This window comes from Trachemys scripta, chromosome 16 (genome assembly GCF_013100865.1).
Source record: "Trachemys scripta elegans isolate TJP31775 chromosome 16, CAS_Tse_1.0, whole genome shotgun sequence".
NCBI lineage: Eukaryota > Metazoa > Chordata > Testudines > Emydidae > Trachemys > Trachemys scripta.
This window is the reverse complement of record NC_048313.1, coordinates 25,962,335-25,980,229: the sequence shown is the minus strand read 5'-3', so window position 1 is coordinate 25,980,229 and position 17,895 is coordinate 25,962,335. Positions and strand designations below refer to the sequence as shown.

The following is a 17,895-nucleotide window of genomic DNA, read 5'->3' as shown; positions in this document are numbered from 1 at the left end:
CTCACTCCAACACAATGCTAGAGGTGGCTATGATCTTACATGGTACGTCTACACAGCATTTTGGAGCAAGCGGGAGCGAGCTTCCCTGCCCTAGTCGACACATGTGGATTAATGGGGCTCCTGATAGCACTCTAAATATATAGATGGCGCCGAGGAAGGGGGGTGGGCTTCAGAGCCTGCGCTCCAGCCTAAGCCACCACTTCACGGCACTGTCCATGCGGCTATTTTCAGAGGGCTAGCACGCGCCCTGTTAGCTCAAGTCTGTCGACCTGCACCAGACACAAAACGCTGTGTAGATAGAGCATTTTTAATCCATAGCATTCAAAGCGCAAAATCTAGTCTTCTGCTGGTAAAGTGCTTTGAGACCCTTCTGGCTGGGAGTCCAAAGGGACCAAGGGGAATTAGACCTCTGTGGAAGTCCAGGCCTATATAGGTGCAAAATTCCATGATTCATAATGATTTCCTATCATCTGTGCCCACTCGTCACAGATCTGGGACACCGTGGAGAAGAGCGACAGTGGGTGCACACCTGGCAGTGGCAAGGACAATAAGGGTGTGTTTGCAGATGCTGGACTGAGCCTGGAGACCAGCATTAAGATTTCAACACCCCCGAGATCAGGTATCACTGCATGGATCTGAAACTCCTTGCTTACCTCCCCATTCCACAACTTGCTTCACAGACTGGCTGATCTCTGGGAGGCTCGAGGTATTGATAACAGGGTTTCAAAACCATCCACCTCCAAGTCTTTGTTTGCCTGCCCCAGGACAGTGGCAATTGAAAGCCGGCCTCTTGGTGGTCTGTGCTGTGATGGTTTCAATCTGCCTCCCAGTGGACAAGCGTCCAGAGAAGGCGGCTTGGCCTAGAACGGGGTAGTCAATAGGCGGACCACAGGCCAAATCCGGACTGCCAGATGCTTTTGAATGGACCCCGAAATCTTTCTATTTAGTCTGAGTCTGAACCCTGACTACACCTTGACTCAGAAATTTGGACCTTGGCAAAAAAATAATTGATGACCCTTGGCCTAGAGTTTAGAGGGGGACAGGGAATCAGGACTCCTGGGTTCTGTTCCCAGCTCTTGGAGATAGTGGGGTAGGTTAGGTGGTTGCAGTAGGATGCAGGATTCAGGAAGCCTAGATTCCATTTCGGACTCTGCCATTGGCGTGATTTTTTGGCGGACGTCATTTCACCTCTGCGTGTCTCAGCTTTGCCATCTACCAATTGGGGATAGTGATATTTGCCTTTGTAACGTGTGTTGAGGTTCTTGGATGAAAGGGGCATAGACGTGCAGTGTGTGATTGTTACATCACAAAAGCCATCCCCACCCACTCAGCAGGGAGGCTGAGGACTGGTTGGGTCACAGAGACTCAGCTCCCCTCTGTCCAGGGTTTCATTTCTGTTTCTCTGCTCTTTCCACAGATCCAGAGTGTCCTCGGCCCGCAAAACGCCGGCGTCGCTCCGTTCAGCTCATTGAGTTTAAGGCAAACAAAAGTAGGTACCAGTGAGACTGGGGGAAAGGGTTTGTCATCCCTGGTCAAACCATCTGTCCAGCAAGGTGGATATCCTGCTTCCCAAGAGTGACCGACATCCGACGCTTTAGAGGAAGGCAAAATTCCCTCCCATGCCAATGCACCTGACCCCCTAGTGCAACATTTCTCAAACTGGGTTCTGCGAGGGTACTCCAAGGGGTCCATGAGCCCCACTGATTAACTCCTCCCCCTCCCTCTCAGCGCCTCCTGCATGCCGGGGAACAGCTGTTCAGCAGGAGGCGCTGGGAGGGAGGGGAAGGAGCGAGGACGGGGTGTGCTCGGGGGAGGAGGCGGAAAGAACAGGGGGAAAGGAAGGGCAGGGGTGGGAAGAGGTGGGGTGGGGCCTTGGGGGAAGGGGTAGAGTGGGGGCGGGGCCTGGGGCTGAGCAGGGGGTTTGGGGGTCCACGAAAAATTTTAAGTCAAAATGGGGGTCATCAGGTTGCTAACGTTTGAGAAGCGCTGCCTCTGTACCGGAGAGATGAGGATGATGCCTGGGTGACTCAGTGGAGCATGGTGCTCACCGTAATCGAGACTAGGGAAAGTGGAGTTGGATTAAGGGGGGAGATGAGAAGCTCAGTTTTAGCTTGTTCAGATGCAGCTGTCTGCGTGATGCACTGGAACAGCAGGTGTAAGGGGATCTAGGCTGGTCTAATGCCCACTCCAAGGAGCTGGAAGAAGGTTTACGTGAAAATGAGGAAGGAACTTTCCCATGCGTACTCCAGCACCCTTCTTTTGTTGCTTTTCGTGCTGCACGTCTCTCTTCTGTCCCTTCCCGGTGTGGATTACACGGGCTTCGACTCTGGGCCAGATGCTCATTTGCATGAACTATTCAGTCAATGTCATGGAGGGTGGTGAAGCACTGGAACGGGTTCCCTAGGGAGAAGGTGGAGGAATCTCCTTCCTTAGAGGTTTTTAAGGTCAGGCTTGATAAAGCCCTGGCTGGGATGATTTAGTTGGTGTTGGTCCTGCTTTGAGCAGGGGGTTGGACTAGATACCTCCTGAGGTCTCTTCCAACCCTGAGATTCTATGATTCTATGTCCATAGTGGACAACTCCCCTGGTGGATGGGAATTCCCCATTAAATCAGCAAAGGCACATTTTGTGCCAGCCCCTCTGCTCCATCTCCAGTGTAGTCAGCTGCTCAAGGGGGGGGGGGGGGAAGGACAACAAGGCAGGGAGAGACTGAAAGGGGGTATTCTGCTTTGCCAATCCTCTTCTGGGGTAAGGCCCGTCGGAACAATGGACCTAATGCTAGAAGCATAGGTTAGAACAACCCATAGGCTGCTGTATGCATCACTGGGAAAGATCCACCTACAGGATAAGGGCAGGGCCGGCTCCAGGCACCATGCAAGCAGGTGCTTGGGGCGGCCAAGGGGAAGGGGCAGCATGTCGGGCTCTTCCGCGGTGGGTCCCTTGGTCCCTCTCGGAGGGAAGGACCTGCCACCAAATTGCCACCAAAGAAGAAAGCGGCGCGGTGGAGCTGCCACCGAAGTGCCCCCGACCATGGTGGTGGCTTTTTTTTGTGCCGCTTGGGGCGGCAAAAACCCTGGAGCTGGCCCTGGATAAGGGCACTGTAACTGAATCCCCATTCAGATGGGGGGGAAAATCTGGACCCCAGTTTCAGGGGACCTAATTCAGGTGTGATGCGCAAGGGGGGATGTGAGACGCACTGGTAGGTGAGTGTGAGCGAAAGGGAGTCTATGTTGGGGTAACATACACTCTGTGCGGGCTGGGAGAAGGGGCAAGTTTCACCAGTTTGACTCTCCTCTGCCTTTCGCCCATCTCTACTAGAGAGTTAAGAGGACTGAGACATTGCGCGACACAACAGGCTCAGTAGGAGAGACCTTGTGGTTTGTACGTTTCAGCGGCAGATTACCAGGACCAGGCAGTGAAGAAATGCTGCGAAGACGGGATGTACGAGAACCCCATGGGACACAGCTGCGAGAAGCGGGCCGGGTACATCCTGGATACAGCCGAGTGCAAGAAGGCCTTCCTCGACTGCTGCAACTATATCAAAACTATACGGGACGAGCGGCAGCGGGAGCTCCACCTGGAACTGTCACGAAGCAAGTACCGGGGTTTTAATATCACTCAGAGGAGGGATGGTGGAAGAATATTGGACCACACGAGCCGGTGCTGCTCACGTTCCCTGGGTGAGATCCGTGTCCCAGAGTATGGACAGCTGGAAGAGGCTCACCATATGCGCAAGCAGCCAAAGAAGAAGAGCACGTCACTCTGGGATGTTGTGGGGGAGAGAGGCAACCAAATGTGGGTGGCTGGCACCTTCCCCCATCTAGCCACCCATCTGTGCTCCAACCCCAGAACATGGTGGCATCAAAACATAACAGTTTATGCCACGACATCACTGCCATCTCATTGAGTCCTAATGCAGGGCATTGAGGATTTCACAGCTCGGCTAACTACCTCTGATTTAACCTCCCAGGTGACATTGATGAAGGGTTCTTACAAGATGAAGATATTACCTCGAGGAGCCACTTTCCGGAGAGTTGGTTATGGCAAGTGGAACAGCTGCCCCAGCTGCCAAACAAAGATGGGTAAGAGCGTGTAGCTCTGCGGTTCTCACGGGACCAGATCCACAACGGGTGTAAATCAGTAAATCTCTACTGACTTGGCCCATTGTTCCGTGCTATATTTTTGCCCCAAAACCAAAGGGATGGCATAAGTGGGTCCAACCACTGCTGAAGTCAGTGTCTATAACTGGTTAGGATCTCAATGTCCGATCTCATTTAAGGATGGGTGGATTTGGGATTTAGACCCTTGGATTGAGAATGCCCGTGAGATCTAGCTTCTTCCTTCTGTAAATTAAAACTCTGCCTCTCTCTCCTTGTAGAATTTCTTCCAAGACCCTGAATTTTTACCTGAAAGATTCCATCACAACCTGGGAGGTGCTGGCTGTGAGCCTCTCCGAGACCAAAGGTGAGGAACTCAGCCAGCTTGCTGAAGTGAGCCAATAGAAAATCAAATGTGGGGGGAAAGGGGCTCCAGGCAGCAACGGACCTTAAAAACCTCACCGTGAGATGGAACAATCCAGGCAATAACAAACAGGTTTCGATATTCAAGCGTAAACCCCATTGATCCTGACCCGGGGTCCTTTCCCACTGCAGGGATCTGTGTGGCTGACCCCTATGAGATAACAGTGATGAAGGACTTTTTCATCGACCTCCGGCTACCCTACTCGGTCGTGAGGAATGAGCAGGTGGAGATCCGGGCTATTCTCTACAACTATCAGAATGACAAACTCAAGGTAAACTCCCATCTAGCACCTAGATATTGCATTGCTAGTTACACTTCAGACAGGCCACTAGATCCAGGAGTGGCCAACTCGAGATCACCATTCCACACAGAAAACTACAGCCCCAAGTTGCATGAGCAGTGGGTATAATAGGCCTGGGGAGGCGAAGCCCAAAACACGATGCGGCCCACCAACGCTCCGCCCTGAGGCCCGTTCCTGCGTTCTGCTCTTCCCCCTGGCCTTACCTACACTGCTCCTCTTCCCCCGAGGCCGCCCTGCCCGCCTCTCGTGCTGCCTTTTAATGGCTACTAGCCAGAATGGGTAAGGAATGGTGTCCCTAGCCTCTGTTTGTCAGAGGGTGGAGATGGACGGCAGGAGAGAGATCACTTGATCATTACCGGTTAGGTTCACTCCCTCTGGGGCACCTGGCATTGGTCACTTTCGGCAGACAGGATACTGGCTGGATGGACCTTTGGTCTGACCTAGTACGGCCGTTCTTATGTTCTTATGTTCCCCCCACTTCCCCCATGACCTCCCCACCCACCTGTCATGCCTCTCCGCACCCCCCTAAGTGTCCCCCACCCGCCTCTCGTGCCTTTTTACCCCCTCCCACACCCGCCACTTACACCTCTTCTAGAGAGACGAGGGTGGCAGGTGGCGGGTGGGGGAGGAAGCAGAGAGAGGCGTGAGCAGTGGGGGGCCCTCAGGGGAAGGGGCTGAGCAGGAGTGGGGCCTGGGGCGGAGTGGCAGTGGAGCATAGGTGGGGCCTCGAGGGGAGCAGGGGGCGGGACCACGGTCCGGGTGCTGGTGGGGCCCCCCCCACACACACACACGCACACTTCTAGGGAGCTTCCAACACTCAGGCCCTCACCCTTCCCCATCATGGGAGTCATGCATCATCCATGCCAAGCTGATTCTGTCCTGAAATAGACAAATCAAAGTGATCAGGTCAAACAGAACCCATTCACAGTGTGTATTTTCAGAAGGTCATTCCCAAAATGAGGGCTGCTTGTTGGTTACCATCTGACTAAAATGAGTTCACGGTTTCACTTCTGAATGGGACATATGTTTGTAATGTGGGCTTGAGTGTCCTCTAGTGGTAGTTCTGAATATACAGCCATGTTGGGTCAGAGCAGTGGTAGAGCTAGCCCAGTACCCTGTCTTCCGACAGTGGCCGGTGCCTGGTGATTCAGAGGGAATGAACAGAACAGGGAAATTATCGAGTGATCCCTCCCCTGTCATCCAGTCCCGACTTCTGGCTGTCAGAGTTTTAAGGACACCCAGAGCATTGGTTTGCACCTGACCATGTTGGCTAATTCCATTGATGAACCTGTCCTCCATAAACTTAGCTAATGCTTTTTTGAACCCAATTATACTTTTGGATTTTACAAGATCCCCTGGCAATGAGTTCCACAGGTTGACTGCGCAGTGCATGAAGAAATACTTCCTTACATTTGTTTTAAATTTGCTGCCTATTAATTTTATTGGATGACCCCTGGTTCCTGTGTTATGTGAAGGAGTAAATGACACTTCCTTATTCACTTTCCTGACACCATTCATAATTTTATAAATCTCTATTATACCCTTCCCACAGTCATCTCTTTTCTAAGATTAACATTCCTAGTCTTTTTAATCTCTCCTCATATGGAAGCTGTTCCATCCCCTTAATCATTTTTGTTGCCCTTCTCTGTAGTTTTTCCAATTCTTGTACACCTCTACCCCGATATAACGCTGTCCTCCGGAGCCAAAAAATCTTACCACGTTATAGGTGAAACCGCGTTATATTGAACTTGTTTTGATCCGGAGTGCACAGCCCCGCCCCCCCCCCCCTCCGCAGCGCCGCTTTTCCGCGTTATATCCGAATTCGTGTTATATTGGGTCACCTTATATCGGGGTAGAGGTGTATATGTTTTTTCAGATGGAGTGACCAGAACTGCAAGCAGTATTCAAGGTGTGGGCATACCATGGATTTATATAGTGGCATTATGATATTTTCTGTCTCGTTATCTATCTAATTCCTAATTGTTCCAAACATTCTGTTCGCTTTTTTGACTGCTGCTGCACATTGATCAGATATTTTCAGAGAACTCTTCACAGTGACTCCAAGATCTCTATCTTGACTGGGAACAACTAATTTAGACCCATCATTTTATGCGTCTAGTTAGCATTATGTTGTCCAATATGCACTGCTTTGTACTTATCAACATTAAATTTCATCTGCCATTTTCTTGCCCAGTCACACAGTTTTGCAAGATCCCCTAGTAACTCTTTGCAGTCTGCTTTGGACTTAGCTATCTTGAGTAAATTTATATTGTCTGCAAACTTTGTCACCTCATTGTTTATCCCCTTTTGCGGATCACTTATGACGATGTTGAAGAGAACAGGTCCCAATACAGATCCTTGGGGAACCCCACTATTTACTTCTCGGCTGTGAAAACTGATCATTTATTGCTACCCTTGGTTTCCTATCTTTTAACCGGTTACTGATCCAGGAGAGGACCTTTCCTCTTATCCCACGACTGCTTACTTTGCTCAAGAGCCTTTGGTTTGTGATCGTGTCAAAGCTTTTCTGAAAGTCCAAGTACACTATATCCTCTGGATCACCCGTGTCCACATGCTTGCTGACCTCCTCCCCCCAGTTTCCTCATCGCAAAGCCACGGTCCCGGTTGACGTTCATTGGCCTTCTTCCTGTCCATCTCAGCCGTCAATCTAAAGACTCAATAGGCAGAGATGAATAGGAGAGCTTGCCCTGTTACTGCGTGTGCTGTCCCCGATCTGTGGACAAATGTGGTACTTATGTTTCTAGAGGCTGCCAGTCTGGATCCTTCGGCTTCATTACTCATCAACCAGTGCTTTTTAGCCTCGTTATAGGACTTGTTTTTGGAGAAACGCTGCAAAATGCTGGGCACCTTAAGCCTGCTGGAGGCATTCAGCACCGGGCGGGACCGGACTCGCAGACCCCAGCCAGCAAAGCGGCCGTTTGTAACAGAGAGAACAGCTCCCCTCTGGTTACCGTATTTCTCTGGTTCAAAGCTGCCCCTGTGCTCTCTTCCCAGGTCCGAATGGAGCTGTTACACAATCCAGCTTTCTGCAGCGCGTCCTCTTCCAAAGCAAAATACCGGCAGATCCTGGAAATTGCACCCATGTCTTCCAGGGCGGTGCCACTCGTGATCGTCCCGCTGGAGCTAGGGTTGCACGACGTTGAGGTGAAAGCAGCTGTGTGGGACTCGTACGTGTCCGACGGTGTGAAGAAGAAGCTGAAGGTCGTGGTACGTATCGGGTCACAGGCCCATCCCGTCTGGTCACAGGACAAGCAGCCGGTGGCCTGGCTAGGTTGTCTTTGGAATCTGGCCTTTACCTTACCTCAGAAGTTAGCACCTATGTCCTTCCCTCCACTGTGGTGACCACAGCAGCCTTGTTAAAGGCCTCGTTGCTGCACGTAACTCTGCAAGGTGTCCCATGAGAGACCCGAGCTCAGGTGCTAAGCCCCCTAGTGTCTTGCTCCTTGGACCAGCACCCTCAGCGGGCTCCGTTTCTGCCGTAAAATTGTGGGAGGACATTTTAAAGATATTCTCACACACTTCATGGAAAACGTTGCTGGTGTATCTCAAAGAATCATCTCACGAGCCCTCACTGCACACGAAGGATGGTCCAGTGGTTAAAGTATTGACGTAGGAGACTTGGGTTTGATTCCCTGCTGTGCCACAGACGCCCTGTGTGACCTTGGGCAAGTCACTTAGTCTCTCTGCACTTCAATTATCCATCTGTAAAATGGGGATGTTAGCGCTGCCCTACGTCCCGGGGAGGTTGTGGGGATAGATCCATACAAGATCATGAAGCACTCAGATACTACAGTGATGAGGGCCAAGATAAACCCTCCTAAACTTCTTTAGGCTGACCCTGTGAACTGTGGTCTGATATTGGAGGACATGAGTCAGTTATATTTGAGAGCGAGGTGGGTCCAGAAGTGCCATTTGGCCTCTTAACGGGAGACTTCACTTGGGGATCAGGAGTCCTTCACTGAGAACTGCAACAACATATAGTCGTGAGAACACGGATTCCTTACCCTGCTTGGTTCTAGGGGACGGATTCATTCCTGGTAGTGCTCCAGTGAAGTCAGTAGATGTACACCAGGGTGGCATTTGGGGCTGTGAATGGGGCTTCCCCCTTTATTGTCCAAGATGCAGCCAGACCAGAAGGAAACATTCCTTCTCCAGTTTCTTTCTCCAGACCTGAGGGAGAGCTCTGTGAAGCTCGAAAGGCTTGTCCCTTCCACCAACAGAAGTTGGTCAATAAAAGATATTACCTGACCCCCTGCCCTTGTCTCTCTCTCTTATCCTGGGATGGGGGGGCCCAAGGGGTCATGGCCCTCCCACTTTTGCCATGGGACAAGCCCCCAGGCCTTCCTCTTCCCCCCCCCCCCAGGCCCTGCCCCCTGGCCAGGCCGGAAGCTGGAGCCCGGCCCAGGTAAGAGCGGCCCAGGGAGCCTGGGCTGCTGTGGGGAGCCGCAGATCCTCCATCTGCCTGGGGGAGGGGCCGAGAGCAGCCCCTGACCCATGTCCCCACCCCCTGGGGTTGGGGTAAGAGCTGCACGGGCAGCTGTGGGGAGCCGCAGACCCTCCACCTGCCCTAGGTAGGGACGCGGGCTGGGCGCTGCTCTTGGGCCCTCTGACCCCGGGCAGGTGGTGCGCCCAGGGCTCCCCAGCTGGGCTCCAGCTGTCAGCTTGGCTGGGGGGGTGGGACTTTGGGGGAAGAGGAAGGGCAGGGCCACAGAGGGCATGGGGCCTCATGGGCCCCCCACTTTTGAGAAGAATCCATTGCCCACAGGAGCCAACTTTTCAAAGAGCCGGGGGGTGCTCGACCCCAGGCCCCGCCCCCACTCCATCCTTTCTCCCAAGGCTCCACCCCCTCCCTGCCTCTTCCTGCCCCCTCCCCCGAGCGTGCCGTGTCCTCGCTCGTCCTCCCAGCCTCCTGCACGCCACGAAACAGCTGTTTGCGGTGAGCAAGAGGCGTGGGAAGGAGGGGGAGGCGCTGATCCGCGGGGCCAACCGGTGGGCGACAAACACTGGGAGGGACTAACGGTGGGTGATCAGCCCCTACCATTTTTGTCCTGTGGGTGCTCCAGCCCCAGAGGACCCACAGAGTCGGTGCCTATGCCATCACCCCTGTCCTGGGACCAACCCGCCTACAACACTGCAAATAACTTTTGTTACACTTTGATCATGTGTTCTTGTTCTTCCCTCCTAGCCTGAAGGGATGAGAATATCACAGACTGTTATATCCACTGTGCTGGATCCAGCTGCAGCAGGTGAGCAACCACAATGATTTGTCTTTACATAGCGCCTTTCCTTCTGCAAGAGCCCAGTGAACACACAATGTATAGACAAGTGAGGGTGTCTCATTTTTGGAGCCCTCGTATCTTTCACACGCTTTGCCCAGTTTGCCTCAAACTCACCAGAAAAATTCTGCACCTAGCATACGATCGTGCCTGGGGATTTTCAAATGGATTGCTTCGATTTGTGGTGACATGTGAGGCTGCCAGTGTCAAGCTGTCAATGGAAGACTTGCATCAGTTCCATGGAATGCCCCACACTTGTTTAAAATTTGTGTGAAATATTGACGTTTCTTTGGTCCCTGTGTCTGTTTTACAAGATCATGTAACACCACAGCATTATCTGTCTGCGGTACTTACACATACCGTAGTAACTGAGTGTGACAGGTTAGACCCCCCCCACATCCAGGGTGCCACCTGATGCACAGGGGTCCCACTGCATCTGTCCGTTCCACCAGCCTGGGCTTCCTCACCCTGTCCTTGCTGTGCCAGGCCCTCAAGCCTTCTCTGGCCCAGACACAGGTAAGACCACACCCAGCGGCAGACACAGACTGAAATCAGCTCTGTATGGGAAGATTCAGCTCGGGGAGTTACCCAGCACTCCCATGCACACCTCATTTGGGGTGTGAACCCAAATTAATATTGTCTTGCTCTATATAGAGAGATAGGTACAATGCAAGCTCATAAAAATCGCCTCCTTCCTCAATGTGGAGGGAGATATGCACAGCTTTTTGCCCACCCCTTCCTCCCAGATATGAATTGCACAAATTGGGTTTTGGAATGAACTAAAAACAATTTTATTAACTATAAAAGGTAAATTTTAAGTGATTATAAGGGACAGCAAACAGAACAAAGCAGATTACTGAGTAAATAAAACAAAACATGCAAACTAAGCTTAATATACTAAAGAAACAGGTCACACATTGTAATTTCTCACCCTAAATGTTGTTTTAGGCAGGTTGCCGAGTTTCTGCAGGTCAGAGTTCCAGTTATGTCTCTTTACAGGGTAAACCCCTGTTCTCAGCCTGGACTCAGCCCTTGCTTAGTTCCTTTTCCTTCAGATGTTTTTAGCAGTCTTTCTTCCTTGTACGGGAGGCAATGGAGAAAAGATCTGATTAAGGCTGGGAAGTAAGACAAACAGAATATACATAAGGCAGGAATCTTTTGTTTCCCAGTCTGACCCCCCCCCAACCACCACCTCTTAATGGAAAAACACTGAAAGCCCAAGATGGGGATCTAGTACCAGGTGAGGTGATCACTTGACCCTGTAGTCTCAAAGCAGCAACCCCAGGAGTTTTTCAGGAAGGCGCTGAGATTAGTATCTTCTAAATCTTATTGTTCTTCCTAATGGCCCATTGAGGCTGATGGCCTATTGTCTGGTGGGCGTTCCCCCAAATACACACAGTTGTAATTGTTACATAGTCAACATTCCTAACCTCAGATACAGAAATGATACATGCATACAAATTGGATAAACACATTCAGTAGATCATAACCTTTCCAATGATACCTCACATGACCCATCTTACATAAAACATATCTTTGTTGTGCCATATTCAATTCATAACAATATTTCTATGAAGAATATGGGGTGCAGTGTCACACTGCGCACCTCATGATCTTTAATGTACTTATCCTCACAACACACTTATGAGATAGGGAAATGTTTTTATCCCCATTTTACAGCTGGGGAAACTGAGGCACCAAGCTATTAACTACTAACCCAAAGGCATACAGGGAGTCTGCACCAGAGTAAGGAATGAGTCCAGGTTCTCAGTCCAAGGATAATGTCTTAGCCGGTGGACTAATGTTCTTCTCAAAGGAGTCAGACAGAAATCAAAACAGATTTTGGTCACACAATGTTGAGTACATTTATAAGCAGTGTGACAAAGCTCTGTCCTTGTCTCCGTGGGTCCTGCATTTCCTGACAGATTTTGCTAGACTCAGAGGCTCATTGTGACCTTCCCCTTAACCCTTCTCTCTCTAGAGACAAGGGTCACAGTCTCCATTTTCATCATAAGCCAGCAAGGGAGGGGAGGAGAAGCTATCCTCCCTCGCACAGTCTCTGTTGTCTCCCAGTTTCAGTGATTAATCAGGGGGCAAAAGCGGGGGAGCCTGGGCCCGCCCTCTACTTCGAGCTCCAGCCCAGGGACCCTAATAGTATCAGCTTTGGTAGCTGACCTTTTAGGAAGAGGACACATACAATTCCCTGAACTACTTCCCCACAGCAACCCCCACTTCCTCAAGCTCCACTTCACCCCTTACCTCAGGGCCTCCTTCCTTGTGCCTGATATGGTGTGTACAACTCAGTCTCTCCAACAGCACGGCTTCCTCCTACAGCTCCTGACACACACGCCCACCTGACTAACTGGGAGGCTTTTTAACTAGTTTAAGCCAATCAGGAGCCCCAATCAACCTAGCAATCTCCACTGCCTTCTGGAAACATCTTAATTGGCCCCAGGTGTCTTAATTGACCTGGAGCAGCTGCCATTTACTTATCCTGGTACCAGGGATTTGTTTAACCTGGGGCTAATATATCTGGCACCCACTACTTTTCTATAGCCCTCTGGCCTTGCCCCGTCACAGCAGTTAATAAAGGGTTTAAAATATTACTATATGTTATAAGTGGGGTGCAGACATGAGCAGTATATGTTGCAGATATCAATAGAAGGCGTTGTAGATGCTTATAAGCAACTTATTGATCTGCTGAACTCTAACAATCTATAACAATTGATTAGCCATCTATTAAAACATGTATTAAGAAGTTGTCAATCCTTTTATAAACTCTGTATAATCATACTTTTGAATATAAAGTGTGACACAGATTTTGCTGTTAGCTGATGCAACAGGGTAGAAGAGGAGAACATTTTAGAAAATGTTTGATTCCAAAATTAGACATGAATCTCCATCACTGGAGGCAACAGAGGAAAAACGGAGGCCCGGCCCTGGACTGGTGCCTCTGGGAACTACTGCAGTACAAATAATCATAATTAATAATAAGGTGAAAAGTAGTGGAGAATCAGGCCACTAATATTAATGTCTTTACCGTCACTTTAAATCAGCCGAATTCATGCCTGTGATCACACAGCTGGTTTGGCTTATTCGGAAGTCAGCAGTATGAATCCTGGGACACTCAGTTTGGACTGCAATGTCACCACCCCCCTCTCATCTTGGTACCTTCCTCCATCTCCCTCCACAAGACATCATTTCAGGTTCTGTTTGAAGGCAGGGATCCTGTAACCCTGGAGAAATAGCAGCTGCAAAGCCCACAGGACGCTCATATTTTCACTGTGGATTCTTTTCTCCTTTTCACAGGTGGGGAACAGATAACAAAGGTGAAAGCTCCAGATATAAATGATATCGTTCCAAATACTGAACCAGAAACCAAAGTCTCCATCAGTGGTAAGTAAGAGCCTGTGATTGTGAAGTGCTTAGAAATCATACTGAGTGAAACTCAGAAGTTTGTAAGACTGTTAGGCCAGAGGTCAACAAATGGACCAAATGTTACACAGTCTTACAAGTTTTTTCCTAATGTGCGAGCGAGTTTTTAGTCGAGGAAGAAATATGGTGGTCGTGTTCTTTTTGTGAATTTTCTTTGGGGGAGCTATGGAAAGCAGCAGGAGCATTTGCTTTCATCTCTGTTACTAGAGTTGTTCCCTGGGATCTGAGAATTAGTGTTTGCGGCCAAGATCCCGGAGAGAGGGGACTGACCTGCCTGCAGTATGCAACTCCCTCTGCTCCAGGACTGGTGTGCATAGTAAATGAAGTGCAGTGTAAATGAAACAAGTTGTACTGAAAATATACCCAGACTCAACGTCATTGACTTCTCTTCCAACCTGCAAGGTCCCAGCAGGGGTTTGGATCAACTGATCCAGTCTTAGGACCCAGTTCTACAGGGCAGTGGGTGCCCCAGACTTCAGGGTGCATTGAGGCACATTTCAGAGTGTTAAGTCTACAGAACCCATTGAGGGGTCACTTTCTCCCCATTCCCACAAGCCACCACTTCCATGCTTGAATTCACACCAGGTTCTTCTCTTGGCCAGGAAACCCCGTGGCTCAGATTGTAGAAAACTCTATCGACGGGGCCAAGCTGGGGCATCTTATCGTGGTGCCTTATGGCTGTGTGGAACAGAACATGATCAGTTTGACCCCAACGGTCATTTCCACCTACTTCTTGGACAGCACCAACCAGTGGGAGAAGATGGGGGTGGATCGCCGGGCTGAAGCCATCAACCTGATCAGGAAAGGTAAGAAGCTTTCCTGGGTGACAACAGGTCCTTCTCCAGATTCCTGTTCATTACTAGGTTATTCCTACATATGGCTATTGGGTGGGGGCCAGGATGGCTAAGGTGAGTGGTGTCAACCTATAGAATACTCCCGGGGGAATTCTGTGCACAAAACTTAAAAATTCTGCCACCATATTTTAAAATTCTGCAAAATTCAACATATTTGATTTGTCAAAATAACACAATATAATCACACCGGTTTCAATTATTTTGGTAGTTTATTGCAAAATACCTGTCAGCAAGTTTGTCTGTAACAATACAGACAACAAAAAAGATTCAGGAAATGTTTTTTGGCAAATAGATTCCTTACTAGGCATATTCCTACAAAACTCTGAGTAATAATTCATTTAAATTACAATACAGAAATTTATTTCCCACACCCCTCAGAAGCAGTGCAAAGGCTTGAGGGAGCCAGGGGTGAAGTCGAAGCTGAGGGAGAGGGTAGTAATGGCTGGGAAGGAGCCTTCATGTGAACTTGGAGGGTTGTTGGGTGTGGGTGGGAGAAGTATGGAATGTGGGGTTTTTTGGGTGGGGGGGGATTGTTAGGAAGCCTCCCCCATACAGACCCTGGCTGACTTCTAGCCTTTCTCATTCAGTCAGGCACATCTGCCCCGTCCCCAAGTGTCCCTGTACCCCCAGTTCCCATGTGTCCCTGCACTTCCACTCAGCTCCTCCCCCTGTCCCCATATGGCCCTGCATCCCCACTCAGCCACCCCCTCCTGCCTCCCCCATGTGTCACTGCAACCCCCTCCCCGGTCCCCATGTGACCCTGCACCCCCTCTCAGCCATCCCTCCTCCCCCTGTGCCCCATGTCCCTTAACCCCCACTCAACCGCCCCTTTTCTGCCTGTCCCCATGTATCCCTGCACCTCCACTCCCATTCAGCCCCCACCCCAGTCTGTCCCTCCCACTAGCGGTCTTTGACACACACACCCAGCAGCCCCATGTACCCATGCTGTCCATCCCCCCATATCCCGTGCCTCCTGACCTGGCCCCATGGGCAGAGCGCTGAGGAACGCAGCCTCTTCTCTTCCCCTATCTGCAGCTGGGGCTGCACCCACCCAGAAGCAGCTACCCTCTGTTCTGGCGCCACTGCAGCCCCTGGTGGGTGAAAGGTGTAACTGCAGAACCTCTCTGGCTGAATGTTTTTTCTGCAGACAAAAAAAATTCTGCATGGGACATGAATTCTGCCCATGCGCAGTGGCACAGAATTCCCCCAGGATTATAATAGAACCATTTTCCCATATGCTTCCAGCTCAGATCTGTTTCACCTCAACAATTAAATTGTTATTTTCTGGACTGGTAAGTCTTAGCCTACTTCCTAGTGGGAAAGATGTACATAGTTGATGGTTAAAATCTGTTCCATCTTGATAACAGCAAAAAAATTACTTAGGGACTGCTGTTTGGGGGTCTTTGTGAGCTCAATTGATGGATCTCACGTCAGTTCCTAGCAGGACACATCAGTGTTACCAAAATCCAATCTGGGGGCGCCAGCAGGAGTGCCGGAACCTGGTTAGAAGTGTAGGGGGCACTGGCACCAGAACTGTGTCCCTGCCCCCTGCTTCTCCTCTTCCCCTTGGGGCCCCGCCTCCTGGCCAGGCCAGAAGCCAGAGCCAGGCAATGCTAAGAGCTGCCTATGGAGCCTGAGCTGCTGTGGGAAGCCCCGGACCTTCCACCTGCCCTGAGGAGAGGGCCTGGGTGCCCGAGGGGCAGGGGCTCCAGTCCAGCCTCCTGCCCCCTCCAGGGGCAGGGCCTCAGGTGGAAGGGATGAGTGGGGGGTTGGCCTCCCCGAGCTGGTGGTTCACCCACCGCCTGTGACACCACTCCTCCTGTCGCCCCAGGCCCTAAGCTTGCAGTTTGAGGGGGCAACGCCTCCCCTGTTCTCCCAAACTACGCCCATGCCACTGCTCCACGCCTGACCGAGGCTACTCCACCCATGTTAAAAACTGGGTGGGCATGACCTTGCACTTTTAAAAGTGGGGGGGGGGCTGGCCTCCCTAGCCCCCCCCTGTTCTGGCACCCCTGGGCCCACGAGGTGTGGTGGGCCCAAATGTTCTCTGTGCCCAGGGCCCCAACAAATCTTAATCTGCTTCTGCCAAAATCCTCGCCACATCTGACCCAGGACATCTTGCAGCTGTCTCTATAGAGTGGCCAAGGTATGAATGTGTCAATTACCTGTGCTGCCTCTTCGGTTTCCTCCTATCTGATATCTGTGCCGTGCTCGGCTCACGGCTGTGTGTGTGCTAGGAGCAGCATTTAGATGTGATGAGCGCATTAGCCTGAGCCAGCATGAAAGTGACTTGGATCCTGGTCTCTGGAGTGCTCAGTTTAGTTGCTTCAATGGCCAGTCAAACTGACTGCTGCTAACAAACACAGAATGGAGGCAGGCAGGTAGCTGAGGGTAGAGATGGTGCTTTGCAAAGAGGAAGGAGAGAAGGAGAAAGGGGAGAGGGATAACAGGTGGGAGGGATAAGGCAGGAGAAGTGCACAACACATTTCAAAGACCTTTCTTTCTCCTTTTCAGGTTACACACAGCAACTGGCATATAAGAAACCCAACCACTCCTATGCAGCCTATTCAACTTCACTCTCAAGCACATGGTAAAGGCAGCTTTTCTATAACGCTCTGCTGAGTTGGGTTCAGCTTCCCCTTTGTAAACCAGTCCTCTGGAAGACATGAGCCAGACCAATCTAGTCCCCTGGCTACACTGAATGGACAAAGTTAATGTGTAGAACTGGATATTTAGAAAAATACACCAGGGGAGTAAAAACGGAGGGGACTTGACAGCATCAGAGATTGGTAATGGAACACAGATCCTTGCCTGGTTGCTGATACCAGAGTGGCCTAGATCAGTAGAGGTCTAACACGTGTTCGTTAGATCATGATGGCGTGTGTGAAATGAATTTGATGGGTTTCAGGCCAGTTCCCAGTGGGAAGGTGTCCATGGCACACAAAAATTCTATAATCACAGCTCTACTGGTCATGATCCCAACACATTTCATGCTAAGCAAAGTAAGACTCAGGGGCGCCGGTGGGTGCTCGACACCCCCTCTCCCCCGGCCCCATCCCGACTCCCCCCCTGCCCCGCCCCCATTCCAACCCATTCCCCAAAGTCTCCGCCCCTCCCTGCCCCTATTGGACTCCTTCCCCAAATCCCCAGCCCCGCCTTTTCCCTGCCGAGCGCGCAGCGTTTCCGCTCTTCCCCCCTCCCTCCCACAGCTTGTTACACCTCGAAACAGCTGTTTCGCAGCATCAAGCGCTGGGAGGAGAAGCGGGGATGTGGCGCGCTCAGGGGAGGAGGCGGAGCGGAGGCGGAGGTGAGCTGGAGCAGGGCGGGGAGCTTGGCTACCGGTGGGTGAAAAGCACCCACCAATTTTTCTAGCCCCGGAGCACCCACAGAGTCGGCGCCTATGGTAAGACTTGGTTAGTACTTGGATGGTGGAATGCCAGTGAAAACCCAGTTACTGCAGGAAGTTTGCACCATACACTCAAGGATTT

General features: G+C 50.9%; 1 protein-coding gene across 1 annotated transcript in view; it reads left to right on the top strand.

Moving 5' to 3' along the window:
* C3 (complement C3) overlaps positions 1-17,895 on the top strand; it is a 55,200-nt gene that overhangs the window by 17,339 nt on the left and 19,966 nt on the right. Inside the window, exons 15-25 of the mRNA XM_034793065.1 lie at positions 490-619; positions 1,418-1,489; positions 3,392-3,592; positions 3,970-4,081; positions 4,378-4,463; positions 4,652-4,791; positions 7,837-8,049; positions 10,028-10,088; positions 13,428-13,514; positions 14,156-14,359; positions 16,922-16,997. Of these exons, the coding sequence (XP_034648956.1) occupies positions 490-619; positions 1,418-1,489; positions 3,392-3,592; positions 3,970-4,081; positions 4,378-4,463; positions 4,652-4,791; positions 7,837-8,049; positions 10,028-10,088; positions 13,428-13,514; positions 14,156-14,359; positions 16,922-16,997 (1,382 nt within the window). The remainder of the gene's footprint in view (positions 1-489; positions 620-1,417; positions 1,490-3,391; positions 3,593-3,969; positions 4,082-4,377; positions 4,464-4,651; positions 4,792-7,836; positions 8,050-10,027; positions 10,089-13,427; positions 13,515-14,155; positions 14,360-16,921; positions 16,998-17,895) is intronic.